This window comes from Callithrix jacchus, chromosome 10, assembly GCF_049354715.1.
Source record: "Callithrix jacchus isolate 240 chromosome 10, calJac240_pri, whole genome shotgun sequence".
Taxonomy (NCBI): Eukaryota; Metazoa; Chordata; class Mammalia; order Primates; family Cebidae; genus Callithrix; species Callithrix jacchus.
This window is the reverse complement of record NC_133511.1, coordinates 120,257,177-120,277,539: the sequence shown is the minus strand read 5'-3', so window position 1 is coordinate 120,277,539 and position 20,363 is coordinate 120,257,177. Positions and strand designations below refer to the sequence as shown.

Below are 20,363 nucleotides of genomic sequence, written 5' to 3'. Positions count from 1 at the left end.
CAAGGACGCTCGTCACCTCCCTGTGCTGAATCCACAAGTCACTTTTCAGCCCTCCTCTTACTGGTTGGTCCTACTGGTCACTCTCCTCTTCCCTGGTTTCTGAGAGGCCACGTGTTTGCAGCTCCCTCCCACACACTGGCTACTCCTTCCCTTTAGGGTATCCTGTAAATGCTGCAGTGTTCACTTTGCCTATCCTGCCCCCACCCCTTTTCTAAGGGTCTGCATCCCCGGAATCTGAACAGTTCCATGACCCACCACCACCTCTGGTGGTGACCAACTAGACCAGAGGGCACTCGAGGTCCAAATCTCATTTATTGCATATTCTCTCCTGGGCTAGGATTTGAGATCTTAGAGGTTCTCATCCATCTCTTGGTCCTTGCCCTGGGAAGGCACGTTAGCATGAGGCTGGGCTGGCCCAGATGCAGATAGAACAGAGAAAGCCAGTTGCAGCAAGAGAATAACACAGATGCACAGAGAAAAAGAGAACAAGAGACCACATGGGCCCAGATAAAAAGAGCTGGTGAGGCCGCTTCCACTGGTTCTTAATGAATTCCAGGTCTCGGTTCCCCATCATCCCTGAATGCACTTTTTGCACTGGGGTTCTTTAAATATCCCTGAACTCTCCAAATAAATTCCCCTTCTTGTCTAAGCTCACTTGACAGGCTGCTCCTTATAACCAAACAGTTCCAAAAGCAGCTCCTCTCCCTCTATCATCTCTTCAACATTGATGATCTTTCCTAGATTCTCTTCCTATAACATTCTTCCCCAGCACTGTCTAGTGGAAACAGAATGTAAGCCACATATGTGATTCCAAATCATCTAGTAGCCATTTTTAAAACACTAAAAGAAACAGGTGAAAATAATTTTGAATATATTATGTATATAATATAATAATACTTGTTTGACCCAATGTATTCAAATATTCCATTTCCACATTAATCAATATTAAGGTTTTTGGGTTTTGTTGTGTGTTTTTTTTTAGACAGAATCTCACTCTGTTGCTCAGGCTGGAGTGCAGTGGCACGATCTCAGCTCACTGCAACCTCTGCCTCCCAAATTGAGGTACTCTCCGCCTCAGCCTCTCGAGTAGCTGGGATTACAGGTGCCCGCCACCATGCCCAGCTAATTTTTGTATTTTTAGTAGAGAGGGAGTTTCACCACATTGGTCAGGCTAGTCTCAAACTCCTGACCTTGTGATTTGCCTGCCTCAGCCTCCCAAAGTGCTGGGATTGCAGGCATGAGCCACCACATCCGATCAGTTATTAATTAGATATTTTATAACCTTAAATTCAGACTGTCTTCGAATTCTGGTGTGTATCTTACACTAGCAGCATATTTCGGTGGACTAGCTCAATTCAAGCACTCAGTAGTGGCCACTGGCTGCCACGTTGAACAACTCAGACACACTGCAGGCCTTTATCAGCAGCAGCTAATTACTCTCAAATCGGTATTTAGAGATTTAAACGACAGCTTAATGAATATGAAAGGGATCGTATTGTACCCCTACTTCAAGCTTCTGGTGAGCTTCCACTGGGATAAAATCTAAAGTCTCTCACAAGGCCTACTATGACCAGGCCCAACCTGTCTCAACAGCTTTGGTTTTTAACAGTGTCTACCCTGTACTCTGAAATCGAGCCTCAACTGACATTTTGCCAGATCCTGGACTGCCCCTGCTCTTCACCATGCCCAATGCTTGGCTTCCTTCCCCACTTCCAACTCCCCAGCACTTGGTCACGCCAACTCATCCTTGAGGCCCAGCTTGGATGCATTCCTCTAAACAGCCTTCCGTGCCACCCATCCCCCAGAGCCTGGGTTGGGCATCCTGCTTATCAGACACTGAACTGTGATCACAGTTGTGTCTTAGTGGGTATTTTCCTGGAAGTAGACCCCAAGACAAGAATTTGAGTCCAAGTATCACAGTCTATTTGGCAGGAGATCCCAGAAAGTGTAAGTAGGTAGTTAGGGGGTAAGTCGGGGAAGAGAAGCAAGAGCCAGGTTGAAAGAGAATAAGAAGGGAAGCGGGTCTCCTGTGCCAGCCCATCTGTCACCCAGCCATGTGGGAAGCTGCTGGAACTGGCCATTTATAATCATTTTGGATGCAGGACTCCCCACTTGCCAACCTGTAGATGATCTGGGGCTGGCACCTAGGACCAGCCTTGTGCCACACTGCCCCCTGAGATTGGGCCTTTATGCTGAGAGTGCTATGGGGCTGGATGGGGAGAAGCCACCCAGTTTCTACCTTGAAACCTGGTTTCTGCCTATAGAGTTTCTACCTTGGAGCCTAGGATCAGCTAACAACAGAGACAGCAATGCCTTCCCTTGGATTGACTGGCTCAATCTGGAGGGAGAAGGACCAGGCTCAGGGAGGAACACTGACTTCACTGTCCCCACATCTTTCAGTTGTCCAGAATTCAGAGTGGCTGCCAGGATGTCCTGGCCATGACTATTCCTGTGCTGCTTCAGGGTGCTTATTGCAAGGACACATAAGGGAAGGAAAGACACCCAAGAAAACACTTTCCAGGTACATGATCAGGACTCATGGTGAACTGGGATGTTGGTCAGGACAAACTGGCCACTCACAAGACCCATTCTTCTTGCAATCCCAAAATCCCCATTCTGGATTCCTCCTTCTCTCCGTTGCTGCTTATTCCTCTACAACCCCAGCTCCACTTGCTCTTTCTTCTCCGCTCCTTCTGTCTCGAAGCAGGGACTCCACCTGGCTTAGTGCATGGAGATCCAATATGGAGCACCACATTTGGGCAGAGTCCTCATGCTGCGTCAACTCGTTGGTCACTGGCCTCGTGTCCAGCGTTTAAATGGAAGTCTTTGGATGAATTTCTAATTTCTGCACCATCCATCAGCCAGGAAAGTCAGGCTACAAGGCACAAAGCTCTGAGTGTAGCTCAGAATTTCTTACTCAGAACGTTGCTAGGGGCGTGGCAGACACTCGGAATTTGCTGAACTCCTCCCCAGGTCAATTTCAAACCCATGCTTAGGGCATATCATCTAAGTAAGAGTGTTTTATATAATCTGTAAATCATTTGAAAAGTCTCACAAAAGAACAAAAGCCAAAAGCACAGGTAGTCCCACACTTTATATCCCATTTATTTAATAGAATAAAATCATACAAAATCAGGACTTACCCCAGAAAATCTGGGATATGTGATGGCTGCTGGCATGGTAGGAAGAACAATGGAGTCCAAACAGTTGAGTTCCAGACTTGCTTGCTGTGTGACCAAGGACAAATCCTTTGCCTGCTCTGGGCCTCGGTCTCCTTATGTGTATTAATGAGATGCTTTTATCTGATGGCATTCAATTTAGCTGGCATATGGTTGGCATTCAACTCTGTGGCTCTGGGCCAATCAGAGATTCCCAGATTTGACCCTTTCTCGTGAGTATGACCAGAATTTAAGTCTACATTCTAGTCAGCACAAGGAAGTCCAATTGTGAGATTTTAGTGGCCCACAAGGTTCCCCTAAGGGATAGTTCCTGGCTCTGAAAATCACTTGCCATGAGAGTTTGTCCATCCAGAAACTCTCCATGAGCCAGGAGGCTGCTGGGAAATCCCTTGCCACTCAGATGATCCCAGGACCCCAACACAATTCAGAGCCCAGAGTCTCCGATAGCCTTTTCCAGATTTTCCCAGGCTCAGAGCTGGTCAGGAAGTCAGGAGGGAGCTCTTCTCCAAGGTGGGGTTGGCTCAGGCTTGGAGAGAGAAGGTGCTTGTAGGGGCCCACCATCCCCTGCTGCCCTCAGCACTCCACCCACTCCCCCATGAGGGTACCAAGTCCTGGCAGGAGACTGGCCCCACAGTCCCCAACTGTTTGTCCAGCTGTCTTCACATCCCCAGACCACAGGACTCTTATGTATCTTGGCCTGGAGAATGTTGTCAGGCATCTGGACACCCACTGGGTCCCAGCCCAGAACCAACACAAGGTGGGAGGGGGAAGGCTGGGCTGAGTCATATCCCTTTCTGGGCCTCCCCTTTTCTCTTTTGTATATATGAGCCCAGATAATTTCCAAAACCCTTTGGGCTGGGCAGTCTACACCTCCACAGCAGCAGTTAAGAACTCAGCTTTGGCGGGTGGATCACAAGGTCAAGAGATCGAGACCATCCTGGTCAACATGGTGAAACCCCGTCTCTACTAAAAATACAACAACAAAAAAAAATTAGCTGGGCATGGTGGCATATGCCTGTAATCCCAGCTACTCAGGAGGCTGAGACAGGAGAATTGCCTGAACCCAGGAGGTGGAGGTTGCGGTGAGCTGAGATCGCGCCATTGCAGTGGGTAACAAGAGTGAAACTCTGTCTCAAAAAAAAGAAAAGAACTCAGCTGAAGTTAGGCAGAATAGTTTTGAGCCAGTCTAAGATTTCACGGATCTCAGGGTCCTGACGAGTGATAAATTCCCTCCCAACTTAATACACAAGGTGTAGTTTGCACAAACTGCACGACAGTAATAGGTCATCTCGACTTTTAACAAGAGAAGTTAAACATCAAACTACATCCCTTCAACAGCAAGACGGAGAGTTCTGCCCAGAAGAATCGAGAAAAATCCCTTCTTCTCATGACCCTTGGCATCAGTTCATTTGTATAGGGCCTGGGGTACTTCCTGTAAAACAATGGAACCCTAATCATCCATCGTGTCTAGATACATGCCAACAGAATGACAAAGCTAGGTGGAGGGGCAGTCAGCAGGAGCCAGGTTGCCCAGAGGGACAATTAGAGACCCAAAATGGAAACACACATAAAAGGCAAGGAAGACTCCAGCATGCAGCCAAGCCCAAGAGTCAAGCTAGGATATCATGGAGAAGAGGGTCACAGCAGACACAGGAAAATCAGTGTCCTGAGTCAGCCACCCCAGTGGTGAAAGTGGCTGGGTGGACCCTGGCTGGGAAAAGAGCTTCAGGCCTTTGGAGGCCAGGCTATCCAGCTGTCCTCCAGCAGAACAGGGAGCAGAAGAATTTCTCTTCCTTGCCTTTCAGAACACTTTCTTCACTCAAATGAGATCCTGGGGGTTCTTGGAAATATTTTGAGAGAAGCCATATTTCCTTGGCCAAGCGGGTATAGGGTTAATTATTATACACACGAACTCTACAACATCTTTTAAGGTAGCGTTTCTCAACTTCAGCACCACTGACATTTGGGGGTCTAGATCATTCTTCGTGGAGAGGCCTGTCCTGTACATTGCAGGGTATTCAGCGGCATCCCTAACCTCTACCCGCTAAAAGCCAGTAGCACCACCACCGCCCCAAGTCGTGACACACAACCAAAACTATCTTCAAACATTGCCAGATGTCCCCTGGGGGGCAAAATCATGCCCAATCAAAAATCACTGTTCTTAGGATAAGATGTACTTAGGCACAATTTCTTTCTAAAATCAATGTGATCATCTACCTTTTCACCAGAAACAAATAAGAAGAGCCTGTAACCACTGAAAAAATTTACAGAGAATCTAAGCTATTTTAAGCTTCTTAACTATATTAGTTCATTTAATGCTCCAAAAACTCAAGGTAGCAAACATAGCTATTATCTCTATCTTGCAAATGAGGACACTGAGGTACAGAGGAGTTGAGTCACTTGCCCCTGGTTACACAGCCAATAAATGTGGAATGAGGGTGTAGGTCCAAGTAGACTGACTCTAGAGTCCAGTTTTAAATAATATTAATTGCATAAATTAATAACAAGAAGTTGCCACCTTCTCTTTTTCAGTGCCCCCAATCTGGGATCCAACCAACTGGATCCCATGGAAACCCAGCCAATCAGAGCTCGACACTTCCCTGGTCATATGTGACTCAGGAGCCAACACTCTGTTGGAGGAATTCACGTGACTATTTTAGAGTTGTAGCTAAAAATACAGTAGTTCATGCTCATTGTTACAAAAAATAATAATAACACTATGGCTGGGCACAGCGGGTCATTCCTATAATCCCAGCACTTTGGAAGGCAGAGGCAGGTTGAGTGCTTGAGCCTAGGAGTTCAATATCAGCCTGGGCAACATAGCAAAACTACATCTCTATAAAAAAATGAGTGTGTGTGTGTGTGTATGTGTGTGTGTGTGTGTATGCGCTGGTGTGCACATGCAGTCCTAGCTACTCAAAAGGCTGAACTAGGAAGATCACCTGAGCCCAGGGAGGTCAAGGCTACAGTGTGCCAAGATTGTGCCACTACAGTACTCCAGCCTGAGTGACAGAATGAGACCCTATTTCAAAAATAAATAAAGAGGCTGGGTGTGGTGGCTCACACCTGTAATTGAAATACTTTGGGAAGCCGAGGTGGGCAGATCACCTGAGGTCAGGAGTTCGAGACCTGCCTGGCCAACATGGTGAAACCCCATGTCTACTAAAAATACAAAAATTAGCCGGGCATGGTAGCACATGCCTGTGATCCCAGCCACTCGCGGGGCTGAGGAAAGAGAATCGCTTGAACCTGAGAGGTGTAGGTTGCAGTGAGCTGAGACTGCACCACTGCACTCCAGTCCAGGAAACAGAGTAAGGCTGTGTCTCAAAAAAATTTTAAAAATAAAAAGAAAGAAAGAATAGCACTATAAACAGAAGACAATATGACTAAGGGAAAAATTTGACCAATGATCAGCAAGAAGGTGAAAGCTGAGACACCCTACGCTGTGTATGACGTTGGTCTTGGGTCCCACTCCAAGAGCAGCCTCTGACCTCTGTTGTTTCTTCCAATTAAATAAGGCCATGGTCCTATAAGATGTAAGCTGTCCCCATAAGAACAAAGACTGGGGTTGTCACATTTAGCAAATAAGGATACGGGGTGCCCAGTCAAATCTGCATTTCAGATCAATGAAGAAATTTTTAGTGTAAGTATGTCCCATGCAATATTAGAGACCAACTTTTTTAAAACTCTTCACTGGGGGCCAGGCACCCTCTGCCCAGCCCACCCAGCCCAATGTATAATGTGGTAAAGGTGTGGATGTTGCTGGACTTGAAAAAAAACACTCTTCATTGATCTAAAATGCAAATTTGACTGGGCACCCTGTAATTTCCCTGGCAACCCTTCCCAAAGGCAGCCTATTTGGATCTCATCCACTAACAAGGGCAGAAACTCCTCAAGAGGCCACCACACTTCCCAGAGCCCAGTCTTGTTCCTAAAAGGAAGACAAATAAATCCAATAGATCCCACTCTGGCCCCTCCTGCCCCCAGATGCCCAAATGCTCCCCCCAGTATACCCCTCTCCCGATTCCTACTTCAGTCCACCCTCTCCTGCCCTTTATAACCACTTGGAGAAATTCCACTCACACAAGGAATCCTTGGAGGGTTAATCCTTCTGATACCAAGTCACACTTTAACTCATTCCCTCCAGGCCAAGGATTAAAAACTGCCCATGCAAGGGTCAGGCCTCCAGCAGACCCTGAAAGCTGAGCTGCCCTGACCCCCGAAGTGAGGAGAAGCTGCAAGGGAAAAGGGAGGGACAGATCAGGGAGACCAGGGAAGAAGGAGGAGCAGCCAAGGAGGCTGCTGTACCCCCACAGAGCAGCTCGGACTCAGCTCCGGGAGCAACCCAGCTGCGGAAGCAACGGCAGCGCTGCTCCTCCAGTGAAGGACAGCAGGCAGAGAGACAGACAGAGGTCCTGGGACTGGAAGGCCTCAGCCCCCAGCCGCTGGGCTGGGCCTGACCCAATGGCCTTTAATGACCTCCTCCAGCAGGTGGGGGGTGTCGGCCGCTTCCAGCAGATCCAGGTCACCCTGGTGGTCCTCCCCCTGCTCCTGATGGCTTCTCACAACACCCTGCAGAACTTCACCGCCGCCATCCCCACCCACCACTGCCGCCTGCCTGCCCAAGCCAACCTCAGCAAGGATGGGGGGCTGGAGGCCTGGCTGCCCCAGGACAGGCAGGGGCGGCCTGAATCGTGCCTCCGCTTCACCTCCCCACAGTGGGGACCACCCTTTCCCAATGGCACAGAAGCCAATGGCACAGGGGCCACAGAGCCCTGCACCGATGGATGGATCTATGACAACAGCACCTTCCCATCTACCATCGTGACTGAGGTGAGGACTTGGGGCTTCCCCTCCAGGGACCAAGATGGAAAGATAGGGCCTTTGTTTTAAAAAAAAAAATGTATATGGAGAAGTTAACTGCTGAGTTTTTTAACTGCTGAGTCAAAAAGAAAAACACTCTCAGCTCTCAGGATCAGAGAGGCAAAGGGCAAAGTGCCAGAAGAACAGGGTGACATGAACCCCAGAGGACCAGCCTGAAGGAGGGGAAGGGGATCCTCTGAAACCAGGCTCATCTCTGCCTGATCCTTGCTCCTCTCCCCACAGTGGGACCTCGTGTGCTCTCATAGGGCCCTACGCCAGGTGGCCCAGTCCTTGTACATGGTGGGGGTGCTGCTCGGAGCCATGGTGTTCGGCTATCTTGCAGACAGGTTGGTCCTGGGTAGGGTCAAGGGGCTGGACTGGGATTAGGGGTCAACTGGGCTCATGGGGTCTAGGTGGGAGCTTGGCATTGCCAGTCAGGGCTGGTTTGAGGATCTACAGCACCAGCCTCATAATACTTCAGAGGTCCTCAAAGGCCCACAGCCCAGGCCTTGTCCAGGGTGAGCTTTCTTCTCCTGGCTCAGCCTGGCCCCTGTCAGTCTCCAGGGCCCGGCTGCAGGTCTCCCCTCCTCCCACAGGCTAGGTCGCCGGAAGGTACTGATCTTGAACTACCTGCAGACAGCTGTATCAGGGACCTGCGCGGCCTTCGCACCCAACTTCCCCATCTACTGTGCCTTCCGGCTTCTCTCGGGCATGTCTCTGGCTGGCATCGCCCTCAACTGCATGACACTGAGTGAGAGACACTTACCTGCCCACCCCCGTCTGGCCACCCAGCCCAGCAACCCCTTTCCAGCCTCCCCTCCCTGCCTGCCCTCCAGCCTCTCTCTTGGGTCTCGCCTTCCTGCTGATAGAACAACCTTTTTCTCAGGCTCATGCCACCCTGACCCCTCATTTAGAAACAGGATTGCGAACTCCATTGTTAGAGCCAGCAGATCAAGTAAGAGACCAAGCAGGCCAGGTGCAAAAGGCATTAGGGAATGGTGAGAACTGTATTCAAAGAAGAGACACATTCATCCAGAGACACCACAGGCACGCAGCTGGAGATGCCTAGGGCATTCCAACCAGGAGATCCTAGGGCTGTCATATATTCCCTCCTTCTCTTGCATTAATGTAAAATATCCCAGTTTTTTTAATGTTTGCAATTAACTCTAATATTAAACATATGGTGAGGGAGTATCATGTAGACAAGAAACATCTGTGGACTGAGCGTGGTCTCCCCATGGGCCATCTATGTGCATCCTCTGAGAGATCACTACCCCCTACCCATGTTTCAGATGAGGAACCTGAGGCCGAGAAAAAAAGGAAAGGATTTACCCAAGGTCATTCCTCAAGCACAGAAGGGAATCCAAGGATTTGGGATTCTCTGGACTAAAGGAATTAACCAAGACTGGGCTAGGGCCTGGGCAAGACACCTAAGAAACCCAGCCCCAAGTCCAGCCTAAGTATCCAAGTCCCTGTCCCAGCAGCTGAATGGGGAGCCCACCAGGACAGGAGGTAGGCCTTTCCAGACCACACCAGAGAGGTGGTCCCACTCCTACCTCAAGACTCCAGGATGGAGAAAAGCCACTGTCTCCTCCAAGCTGCTCTAGCCATTGAGAGTAGAAACCAGCCCATGACTGAGGAAGACCAGAGGGGTGGTTGCTGTTTAAGATAGACTGAGTTGTCAGAAGTGGTCTGAAGGGAGAAGAAACTCTAGCCAGGAGAGCAGGTTGAGGAGGAATGAAAAAAAGAAAACCATCAAGAGTGTGGAGAGGGCAGTTCCCAGGTATTCTGAAGCCAGCTCCCCATCCATACCGCCACTGAAAGTCCCCTACTCCCATCACCCTGGCACTCAACTTACTTGATGCATTTTCCACTGAGCTTGGGACAGGCCATGGTTTGGATGGAGGGAGGGGTCTTTACTAGCCCAGCAGCCCAGGTAGTTGCACCATCCTATCCTAACCCTCTTTCCAGATGTGGAGTGGATGCCCATCCACACACGGGCCTGCGTGGGCACCTTGATTGGCTATGTCTACAGCCTGGGCCAGTTCCTCCTGGCCGGAGTGGCCTATGCTGTGCCCCACTGGCGCCACCTGCAGCTGCTGGTCTCTGTGCCCTTTTTTGCCTTCTTCATCTACTCCTGGTGCGTGGGGCCTAGGGATGGAGGTGGTTGCCAAAGGAGCCCAGAGGGCTGCAAGGGACAGGACCTCTCCCAGAGCTCAAACACATCCCATCCCACAAATTTAGAGAAGGTCAAACCCAGTCCAATGCCTGTGTGTGACAGACAGGGAAACCAAGGCTGTGGGGAGAAGGCTCTGCCCCAGGATATCCAATTCTCTGGCTTCCCCTACTCAGTTCTCCAATCTGCCTGCTCTGCTCCCCCTCCCAGCAACCAAGAGCTGAGCTTCTGGATTGAGGAATATGTCATTACCAAGCTGGTCACTACCTCGTGGTCCTAGAGAGAGGGATTTGACAAGGACCCTGGGTTCCCAACCTTAAACAAAATCCCAACGCAGGCCCCTGGAAAGCCCCCCACCCAGCTGACTGAAACTGAAGCCATGCCAACACCCACTCCCACCCCTGCTCCCAGGTTCTTCATCGAGTCGGCCCGCTGGCACTCCTCCTCTGGAAGGCTGGACCTCACCCTGAGGGCCCTGCAGAGAGTCGCCCGGATCAATGGGAAGTGGGAAGAAGGAGCCAAGTTGAGTATGGAGGTGAGATCCCTGGAGACCTCCCATGATAACCTCCCAGGGCTTCACCCCTAAGCCCCAGACCCAGGACCCAGGGCCCAGGGAGCTTCTCTGAATAAGGTACTAGGTTGGGAGGAACTCCTTGGGAGGATCCTGGGCCCTGAGCTCTGCTGGTCCCAGCAGGTGCTCCGGGCCAGTCTGCAGAAGGAGCTGACCATGGGCAAAGGCCAGGCATCGGCCATGGAGCTGCTGCGGTGCCCCACCCTCCGCCACCTCTTCCTCTACCTCTCCATGCTGTGGTAGGCCCAGAAAGACAGAAAAACAAAAGGCTGGCTGGGGAGGGAGCAGACACAGTGGGTGGAAGAAGCCAGACAGAAGGGCAGGAAGGGCAGCAGACCAGCTGTGAGAGCCAGTAACCCCAAACTAGGGATCATCCTTAGGAACCAGACACCCCCCAGCCTCAACTCAGTCCCAGCCTCTACCCTGGACACCAATCTCCCCATCTTGTCCCTTCACTAGCCCTGTTCCAATGTGTAGACACCTCATGAGGACAAGTGGGCTCCAGAGTCAACAGACTTACATCATGAAAGCAGAGAGCAGTCTGGCTTGCAAAATATTCATAGATTTTACTGGCCTGATGGTACCTGCAGAAACATAGGCAAGGGCAACAAGACGACTAAAACTCATCTCCAAAGAACACTTTGGCCAAGGACAAAGAAACTGCCTTTCTCTTAGTAACACATCCCATTATCCTTCCTTCCCACCACCACAGCAGTCCCATGATAGTTAAGGGAAACATGATCAGAAGGAACAATTCTGCCAATGAATTATTTGCTTCCAATTTGGGATTTATTCTCAGTCATAGGTTCTAGCCAATAATCTGAGCTTCGTTTTGTGGGCTCTTGACATCTGAAAAGCACAGCACTCATCCCAGGACCATGGACAGGTCCCAGAAGGCTCTATACTCTCCCAGCTGCCTTGGCCCTGAAGACAGCTTGGATATCCACCTGCCCTCCCTCAGCCCAGCATCAATTGATAAGATGAGAACCAAACCTATGTAAATCCTACACAGCAACTAAGTGAAAATCCCCAAATTAATTGTGACCATAGTTATCAGAAGATTGGGAAATTTGGAGTATTAGAGGACTACCTCAATACTCCAAATGGTGATGCAGTTTAATTATGTGATTAAATGTCTGAAGAAATATTAGCCAAGGCACATTCCAGTTCCTTAAGCAGGGTACCCACTGCAGCTACCCCCATTTTGAAAGAGCACCCCACTTTAAGCTAACAAACTCTATACCCTTCTCTTCTCTCCACTAGGTTTGCCACTAGCTTTGCATACTATGGGCTGGTCATGGACCTGCAGGGCTTTGGAGTCAGCATCTACCTAATCCAGGTGATCTTTGGTGCTGTGGACCTGCCTGCCAAGCTTGTGGGCTTCCTTGTCATCAACTCCCTGGGTCGTCGGCCTGCCCAGATGGCCGCATTGCTGCTGGCGGGCATCTGCATCCTGCTCAATGGGGTGGTACCCCAGGGTGAGCACCCATGAGCACCTTGGCCCCTTCTCCTCAGCCCCATCCCCACACATAACCCAACCTCTCAGAAGGGAGGGGACCAATTCCTCCTAGCCTCCACTCCCAAGCTGCTGCTATCGCTGCTTCTTTCTCTCTAGACCAGTCCATTATCCGAACCTCCCTTGCTGTGCTGGGGAAGGGCTGCCTGGCTGCCTCCTTCAACTGCATCTTCCTGTACACTGGGGAACTGTATCCCACGATGATCCGGTGAGTGGGAACATGGGAGAATGACAGTCTTTTCTTGGGGAAAGACATTCTCCTGTGCACAGGTCGGACCCCAGAGCTAAATCAAGTACATCCCAGCCCAAAGGCCCCTCTCAACACTCATCAGTGCAAAGCACATAGTAGCCACTCAGTACACACCTCATGGCCTAGCTAACACAGGTGTTACTGTCTCTAAGCCCTTACCAGACCCTAGAAGATCTCAAAAGTAGCCACCAACTGGGGAAGGGTAAGAAACCAAGAAGACACATCTCAGCGGCAACAAATTGGAGTCCTCCCTTAATCTCCAAAATACAAATTAGAACCTGCCACCAAATCTAAATTCCATCTATAAACCAAGTGATACATCTGAAAGCAAAGACCACAAACATGAAAGCAATTTCCTATCCCAGGAATCACTCCTGATATCCCAGCAGTAGGAATAAACATAGCATTGCTTTTTTGAGTGCAAAGATCAGCGGTGGTATTTTTGCATTAAGAAACAAGAATGGGATGCAAAATTCACATGAGATGTCAAAGAAATGTCAGGCTTCCCTAGGTTACCTGGAGTGGGCCTGCAAGGTCTGCAGAGTGGAACCCTGATGGTCATGGTCCTGTGCCCTTATCAGATCTCAGATGAAAGAGCAATAATCCAAAGCACTCACTACATACCAGGCAGTGTCTTCAACTTTTCACAAATATTAATTCACTTAATCTGCATAACAAGCCACTGTGGTAGGTACTGTCATTATTCCCACTTACAAACGTAAAAGCCAAGGCAAAGAGAGGTTAAGTGACTTATCCAAGATCACACAGCTAACAAATGGTAAAGCATGAGTTTAAACCCCAAGCCGTTTGTCTCCTGAGTCAATGTTTTTAGCTTCTTCTCTCATGAAGAATATTCTCTTTTTTTTTTTAAGACGGGTTTTCACCATGTTGGTCAGGCTGGTCTTGAACTCCTGACCTCAGGTGATCCGCCCGCCTTGGCCTCCAAAGTGCTTGGATTACAGGCGTTAGCCACCATGCCCGGCCAAGAATATTCTTAACATGCAGATTCCAGCTCCCTCTCCCTAGGGATTCTAATCCAATAGGTGTGTGTTGGCTTGTTGCAACTATAACTCACAATTCCTTCAGATGATCTGAGAACCACAGCTGTAACACAGCTGTCTCATTTGACAGCTACAGAAACTGAAGCCCAGAGAGGGAAAGGGGCTTGCCCAAAGTCACACAGCAAATTAAGGGCAGAAGCAAAATTCAATCTTTAGTCTCCTTATTCTCTGGCCAGAGCCCTTTCCAACTTCTCTTTTTAAAAAGATCATCAACAGCTGTGGTGTGGGGGGACCATTTGAGCAAGGAGTTTAAGACCAGCCCTGGCAAGGTAGAGACCCTATCTCTAACCTAAAAAAGAAAAAAAAATTGGTTTGCTTGCTAATCAAATGGGGAACAGAGGAGGTACTGGGAGTGTCCTGGGGGCTGGGCCTGAGCTGCCACCTCCAAATGGGACCAGCACCTGGGCATTCATGCCAGAACTCTAACCAACACCCACCCGCTGTGGGCCCTGCAGGCAGACAGGCTTGGGAATGGGCAGTACCATGGCCCGAGTTGGCAGCATCGTGAGCCCGCTGGTGAGCATGACTGCTGAGCTCTACCCGTCCATGCCTCTCTTCATCTATGGTGCTGTTCCCGTGGCTGCCAGCGCTGTCACTGTCCTCCTGCCAGAGACCCTGGGCCAGCCACTGCCGGACACGGTGCATGACCTGGAGAACAGGTGGGCCCCCATCCAGAAAGGAGCAGGGATATATCCCAGGTCATACATGCAGGGTGGGGTGGCACTGAGACTCAGGCCCCAGCTTCCTCTTCTAGTGCAAAGCTCTATGTCCCTTTGTCCCCAATTGCCTGAGCTTCTAGAACCCTTCCTGGGGATCCCAGTTCCAGAGAGCAGTAGGTTTTTGGGGCAGAGAGCAGGTGGCTAGGCACAGCTGAATGGAAACCCCCTGGGAGCTCCCAACTCCCAGCCCTGGCCTAGAGGCTGCATACCCAGAGTGCCACTCTTCTTCCCCCCTGCAGGAAAGGGAAACAGAGACGACAGCAACAAGAGCACCAGAAGTATATGGTCCCACTGCAGGCCTCAGCACAAGAGAAGAATGGACTCTGAGGACTGAGAAGGGGCCTTATAGAACCCTAAAGGGAGAGAGGGTCCTACAGGTCTCGGGCTACCCACACAAGGAGGAGGAAGAGGAAATGGTGACCCAAGTGTGGAGGCTGTGGTTCAGGAAAGCACCTTCCCAGGGTTTCCCCTCCCTTTATAAACCCCACCAAAACTACATCATTAAAAGGTTTGACTGCATACCATCTCCCCATGTCTCTCTTGTCTCAAATGGAAAAAATGGAATGGCCACTCCATTTTAGCCAGCTTCCAGCCCAAGAGACCATACGGTCCACTCCCACCCCCTCCACCCCCAGAAGTATCCCAGACAATTAGAAAACACTCTTGCCTTTGCCCCTCTCCATCCCTCCTTTCCTCCTTCTTCCCTCCCTGGCCCTCTAACCTATTCAAATATTTCTGTGAGTTTTAGTTAACTATCTAATGCTCCTCCCTTCCCCGTAAACTGACAAGGGCTGAAATGACTGGCTGAAATGAAAGCAACCAATCAGAGGCTTTGTTTTAAGCTCCTCCCCTTCTATGAGAGCAGGTGGGAACCTCTGACAGCAAAGGAGAAGAAAAAGGACAACGGCTGGCCAGGTGTGCTGGCTCACACCTATAATCCCAGCACGTTGGAAGGCTGAGGTAGGTGGATCACTTGAGCCCAGTAGTTCAAGATCAGTCTGGGCAGTATATCAAGACCCTGTCTCTATTTAAAACACACACACACACACACACACACACACACACACACACAGCCAGGTGCATTGGCTCATGCCTGCAATCCCAGCTACTCGGGAGGCTGAGGCAGGAGAACCACTTGAACCTGGGAGGCGGAGGTTGTGGTGAGCTGAGATCATGCCATTGCACTCCAGCGTGGGCAACAAAAGCAAATCTCTGTCTCAAAAAAAAAAAAAGCAGACAACAGCTGTGACTTCAGGATGTTGGCCCGTCTAGCAGCATGGGTGATGCAATCTCTAGATTCCAGCAGAGTCTGGACTCAAAACCCGCTCTAGATTAGCCTGCTAGCTAACCAAATCCTGCCTGCTACACTACCTGAGCTCTCTTGGTTGCTCTGCCTCCTGTGGGCTCTGGGCTGGTGGAGGGAAGAGAAGAGGGAAGTGGGAGTGAGAACAGAGCCAGTAAGACCCAACGCTAAGTGCTAACTGCGTGCCAGGCACTGCCCCAAGCCATTTGCCTATATTAACTCATTTACTCCTCCCAGAAACCCTTGGTGATTACTACAATTATTCCTTATTTTACAGATAAGAAAATCAAGACACAGAGAGATTAAGTAACCTGTCCAATTCACACAGCTGGTAAATTGTGGAGTCAGGATTAGAATCCACATAATCTGGCACCAGGATATGTGTGCCTGACCCCTCTGCTGCCAGGAGCTGTGAGGCACTGACACTTTAGCCTCTTTCGCCCCCAGGACCCAGCTTCTCCTCCTTCCTTCTGGGCTGAAAAGAAAAGGACGAGAAGGGGAGGAAGGGAGAGGATCATGGGAAGAACCATATGAAAGGAGGGGTGGAAGGCAATATAAGGGTAACAGTGAGGAAAATACCAGGATGTCGAGCAAAAGGAGCTCACTTCAGGGAAGCCTGGGACATCCCAAGAAAGGCAGCCCTGTTCACACCTACAGGTGGCAGGAATGAGTCCTGCCTTGCCCTGCCGTAAATGCTTGCTGGCACGCTGCCTGGAACCCTATCCCCAGCAGCCAGCCTGGCCCCTGAGCCAACCTCTTATCCCCCGGGGGAAAGTCCATATTCCTCGAGCTATACACTACTGCCTTCCAGGTGGGACCCCAGGGACTCAGGTTGGTCAGGGCCACCTGGAAAGAGGGGTTGGCCTGAAGATCCCCTGGAAAAACCATACGGCCCTGGGTGAGCTCACGGCAACTCAGACAGCAGGACTCTCAGGGCAAATCCAGACACAGCAGAAATCACCATAACCCGCCTCACCTCCTGGAACATCTGGAGCCGTGGTGTTGCCCCTTGGTGCTGAAACTCCTCATGCTCCCCAAGAATGTCTTGGCCGTCATGGACCCATTGGTTGCTGGAGGGTCACCAGCCCCACCCAACCCACAGTTTCTCAGGCAGCATTGCCCTCATCACTGACCCTCCTCACAGGGCATCTGGGCTGAGAATCAGAGATGAGACACATCGATTCACCCCTGCTTCTGCAGATCCGGGGTTTGAGACCAGTGACTTGGCCTACCTGCCTCCAGACCCTGCCAGCAACTCTGGCGTGCCCTGGCTCCTCCTGCAGGTCTCTCTTCTCTGTGCTCAGACCACCTAGTATCTGCATCTGCCTCAGCAGGGCTGCCCAGAGCCAGCCATAGCCTGCCCCTGCTGCATCCCATCTGGTTCAAGTTCTGGGTGTTGATTCAGCCAGCTCAGACCACTCACACAGAATCCATTCCCCCAGCTCCTGGCCTGAGACTTCCTATATTCATCCTGTGCCCTTAGCAAAAGAGACCCCTACCTTCCTGCCACTTCTAAGTCGCCAGTAAGTGACTTCTGACCTTGCCTCTCCAAGGAGTCACCCACAAACACAGGCCCTTCCTCTAGCCATGGCCCTGAGTCTGAGTTGGGACACTGTCGTGCCCCACCACGGTGGCCTCAGATGCTCTCCTTTTTTTTTTTTTTTGAGACAGTGTCTTGCTGTGTCACCCAGGCTGGAGTGCAGTGACACAACCTCAGCTCACTCCTGCAACCCCCACCTCCTGGGTTCAAGCGATTCTCACTGCAACCTCAGCCTCCCGAGTAGCTGGCATTACAGGCACACACCACCATGACTGCCTAATTTTTCTATTTTTAGTAGAGACAGGGTTTCACCATGTTGGCCAGACTGGTCTTGAAATCCTGACCTCAAGTGATCCGTCCACCTCAGCCTCCCAAAGTACTGGGACTACAGGTGTGACCCATCGTACCCAGCCTATCTCCAGTTTTGACCACAGGTTCTATCATCAGCCAGCTTGGCAGAGCCTTGTAGCCACCCTCAGTTTCCTGGCCAGGATGGCACACTCAGGAGGATCCTCACCTGCCTGGCTCTGCAGTGTGCTCACCAGAAGCCACCTTCTCAGGGCTCCACACTATCATCCCAGGTCCCACCTTGACAGCCCAGCTTCACTCCACTCCAAGCCCCTCCCTTAGGCTCTTCTCTCCTGCTTCCCAGGAGTTTGCACAACCCCTTATAGAGCAGATCCCCAAATAGCTAAATTTCATATCATGTGGGATGCTGAATCACAGTCCCCAAAGGTACCCATATCCTAATCCCTAGAACCTGTGAGTATGTTACCTTACATGGTAAAGGGGTTTTGCAGGTATTATTAAATTAAGGATTTTGAGGCCAGGCACAGTGGCTCACGCCTGTAATCCCACCACTTTGCAAGGCCGAGGCAGACAGATCATGGGGTCAGGAGATCGAGACCATCCTGGCAATGGTGAAACCCTGTCTCTACTAAAATACAAAAAATTAGCCAGATACGGTGGCAGGCACCTGCAGTCCCAGCTACTTAGGAGGCTGAGGCAGAGGAATCGCTTAAACCCGAGAGACAGAGGTTGCAGTGAGCCAAGATCATGCCACTGCACTCCAGCCTAGCAAAAGAGCAAGACTCCATCTCAAAAAAAAAAAATTAAGGATTTTGAGATGGTGGGGGTGGGTTATCCTGGATTATCTGGGTGGACCCGATGTGGTCACAACAGTACTTTTAAGAGCAGGAGATCAGAGTGGGCAGCAGATCCAGAACAGAAGCAAGAGGTTGGAGTGAAGCAACAAGAGACCAAAAACATTTTCTTAAGAACACATTCAAGTCAAAACAGAGACCTCAATTCATTCAATAACTTATCATTCAAACCACGAAGTAAATGCATTTGGTGTTGTCAAAAAAAAAGGAAAAAGAAAAAAAAAAGAAGGAACCACAGCCAAAGAATGCAAATGGCCTCTAAAAGATGGAAAAGGCAAAGAAATGGATTCTCCCCTGAAGCCTGCAGAAGAAACGCAGCTGGGTCAACATAATGATGTTTTTTGAGAGACTGGAGTGCAGTGGTGTGATCTCAACTCACTGCAACCTCCACCTCCCAGGTTCAAGTGATTCTCCTGCCTCAGCCTCCCGAGTAGCTGGGATTACAGGCATGTATCACTATGTCCGGCTAATTTTTTTTATTTTTCATAGAGATGGGGTTTCGCCATGCTGGCAAGCTGGTCTTGAACTCCTGACCTCAGGTTATCTGCCTGCCTTGGCTTCCCAAAGTACAAGGATTACAGGCATGAGCTACCGTGCCTGGCCGACATATTGATTTCAGATGTCTGGCCTCCAGAATTATAAGAAAATAAATCTGTACTGTTTTCAGCCTCGAAATCTGTGGCAATTTGTTGACAACAGCAATATGAAACTGATATGGATCCCTTGTTCCTAGAGTCTTCCAGGGAGGCCCCTAGAGATTTATTTTTCCCATGCACTATAATTTTTATAGGGATGGGTTGTAATGTCTAAATCACCACAGGCCTCACTCCTCCCTATTGTCTTATATCTTGTCAGATTCACAGGGTTTAAATTAGCCACTAGCCCTTGTAGACATTTAAGTTTGGGCCTCCTAGACTCCTCTGTGCTACACTCCCACCACTACCATTCCTTATGTTTAAAAATTGTGGAAGGAGGGCAGGCGCGGTGCCTCACACCTGTAATCCCAGGACTTTGGGAGGCCGAGGCAGGTGGATCAGAAGGTCAAGAGATCGAAACCATCCTAGCCAACATGGTGAAACTCCACCTCTACTAAAATACAAAAAACTAGCCGGGCGTGGTAGCATGCAACTGTAGTCCCAGCTATTCGGCAGGCTGAGGCAGGAGCATCGCTTGAATCTGGGAGGCAGAGGTTGCAGTGACCCGAGATCGAACCACTGTACTCCAGCCTGTCGACAGAGTGAGACTCCATCTCAAAAAAAAAAAATTGTGTCACAGGTGCAGGAAGCAAAAGGAAAACACTGACTTGGTGGACTCCATTGTCCCACCGCACCTCCTATTTCAAGAGAACCATTTTGGATGTTCTCTGAGACATAACTATCTCCATGTGGTTCATGTCATAGTCACAGAACAGCAGAGGACTCTACCACAAAAATGCTGTAGTAATAAGCTAGATGAACTCCAGGCTCAGCTTCCCTGACCCATTCCAGTGAGGTCTGCTCCTCCTAAACCTCTCCCCCAAGAGAATCCCGCACCCCAGTAGCAAGTGCCATGTGAACCACACCCTCAGGAAAGACCAAGCAGCCTGTAAGAGCCTGAATATAGGATTTGAATGTAGGTGGCAGATAATGCTGAGTCTGGATGGATGTCCAGACTGTGGCAGCCATCTTGTAACCCAGAGGGAAACTAGTACATGGACTAAGGCAACAAATAAGAATAATATAATGGAAAGATGGACCTAATCTGGGGTTTGATGATTTAACCCCACCGATCAATACTGGTACCACCTACCTCTACTCTTATTGTTAAGGGTAATAATTTAAATTTAAGTCCTCCTTATACTTTAAGCCAGTGTGAGTTATTTTCCTGTGATTTGCAGTCAAAGTTTTTTCATTTTCTCTGAGATGGAGTATCGCTATGTCCCCCAGGCTGGAGTGCAGCAGAACTATCTCAACTCACTGCAACCTCTGCCTCCCGGGTTCAAGCAATTCTCCTGCCTCAGCCTTCTGACTAGCTAGGATTACA

General features: G+C 49.9%; 1 protein-coding gene and 1 long non-coding RNA gene across 4 annotated transcripts in view; one reads left to right on the top strand and one right to left on the bottom strand.

Moving 5' to 3' along the window:
- The window catches only part of LOC118145522 (uncharacterized), a 104,462-nt gene that overhangs the window by 35,282 nt on the left and 48,817 nt on the right, over nt 1–20,363 (bottom strand). Inside the window, exon 6 of one of the 3 annotated variants that reach the window (XR_013523462.1) lies at nt 11,310–11,373. The exons of the other annotated variants lie outside the window; for them this stretch is intronic. This is a non-coding gene — a long non-coding RNA (uncharacterized LOC118145522). The remainder of the gene's footprint in view (nt 1–11,309; nt 11,374–20,363) is intronic. 3 annotated transcript variants of the gene reach the window in all.
- SLC22A6 (solute carrier family 22 member 6) lies at nt 7,367–14,852 on the top strand. The gene is made up of 10 exons (XM_035263029.2): nt 7,367–8,012; nt 8,286–8,389; nt 8,639–8,793; nt 10,014–10,182; nt 10,630–10,753; nt 10,913–11,028; nt 12,053–12,267; nt 12,405–12,513; nt 14,072–14,275; nt 14,575–14,852. Exons 1-10 carry the CDS (start codon nt 7,644–7,646, stop codon nt 14,660–14,662), a joined length of 1,653 nt encoding a protein of 550 aa, XP_035118920.1. The 5' UTR covers nt 7,367–7,643; the 3' UTR covers nt 14,663–14,852.

What these genes read in the sequence shown, in the direction of transcription:
- SLC22A6 (XM_035263029.2), top strand. Translation starts at nt 7,644, where the DNA reads ATGGCCTTTAATGACCTCCTCCAGCAGGTGGGGGGTGTCGGCCGCTTC. An exon ending in CAATGGGGTGGTACCCCAGG is followed by an intron (nt 12,268 to 12,404) that starts GTGAGCACCCAT and finishes CTTTCTCTCTAG; the next exon opens with ACCAGTCCATTATCCGAACC. An exon ending in CTGTATCCCACGATGATCCG is followed by an intron (nt 12,514 to 14,071) that starts GTGAGTGGGAAC and finishes TGGGCCCTGCAG; the next exon opens with GCAGACAGGCTTGGGAATGG.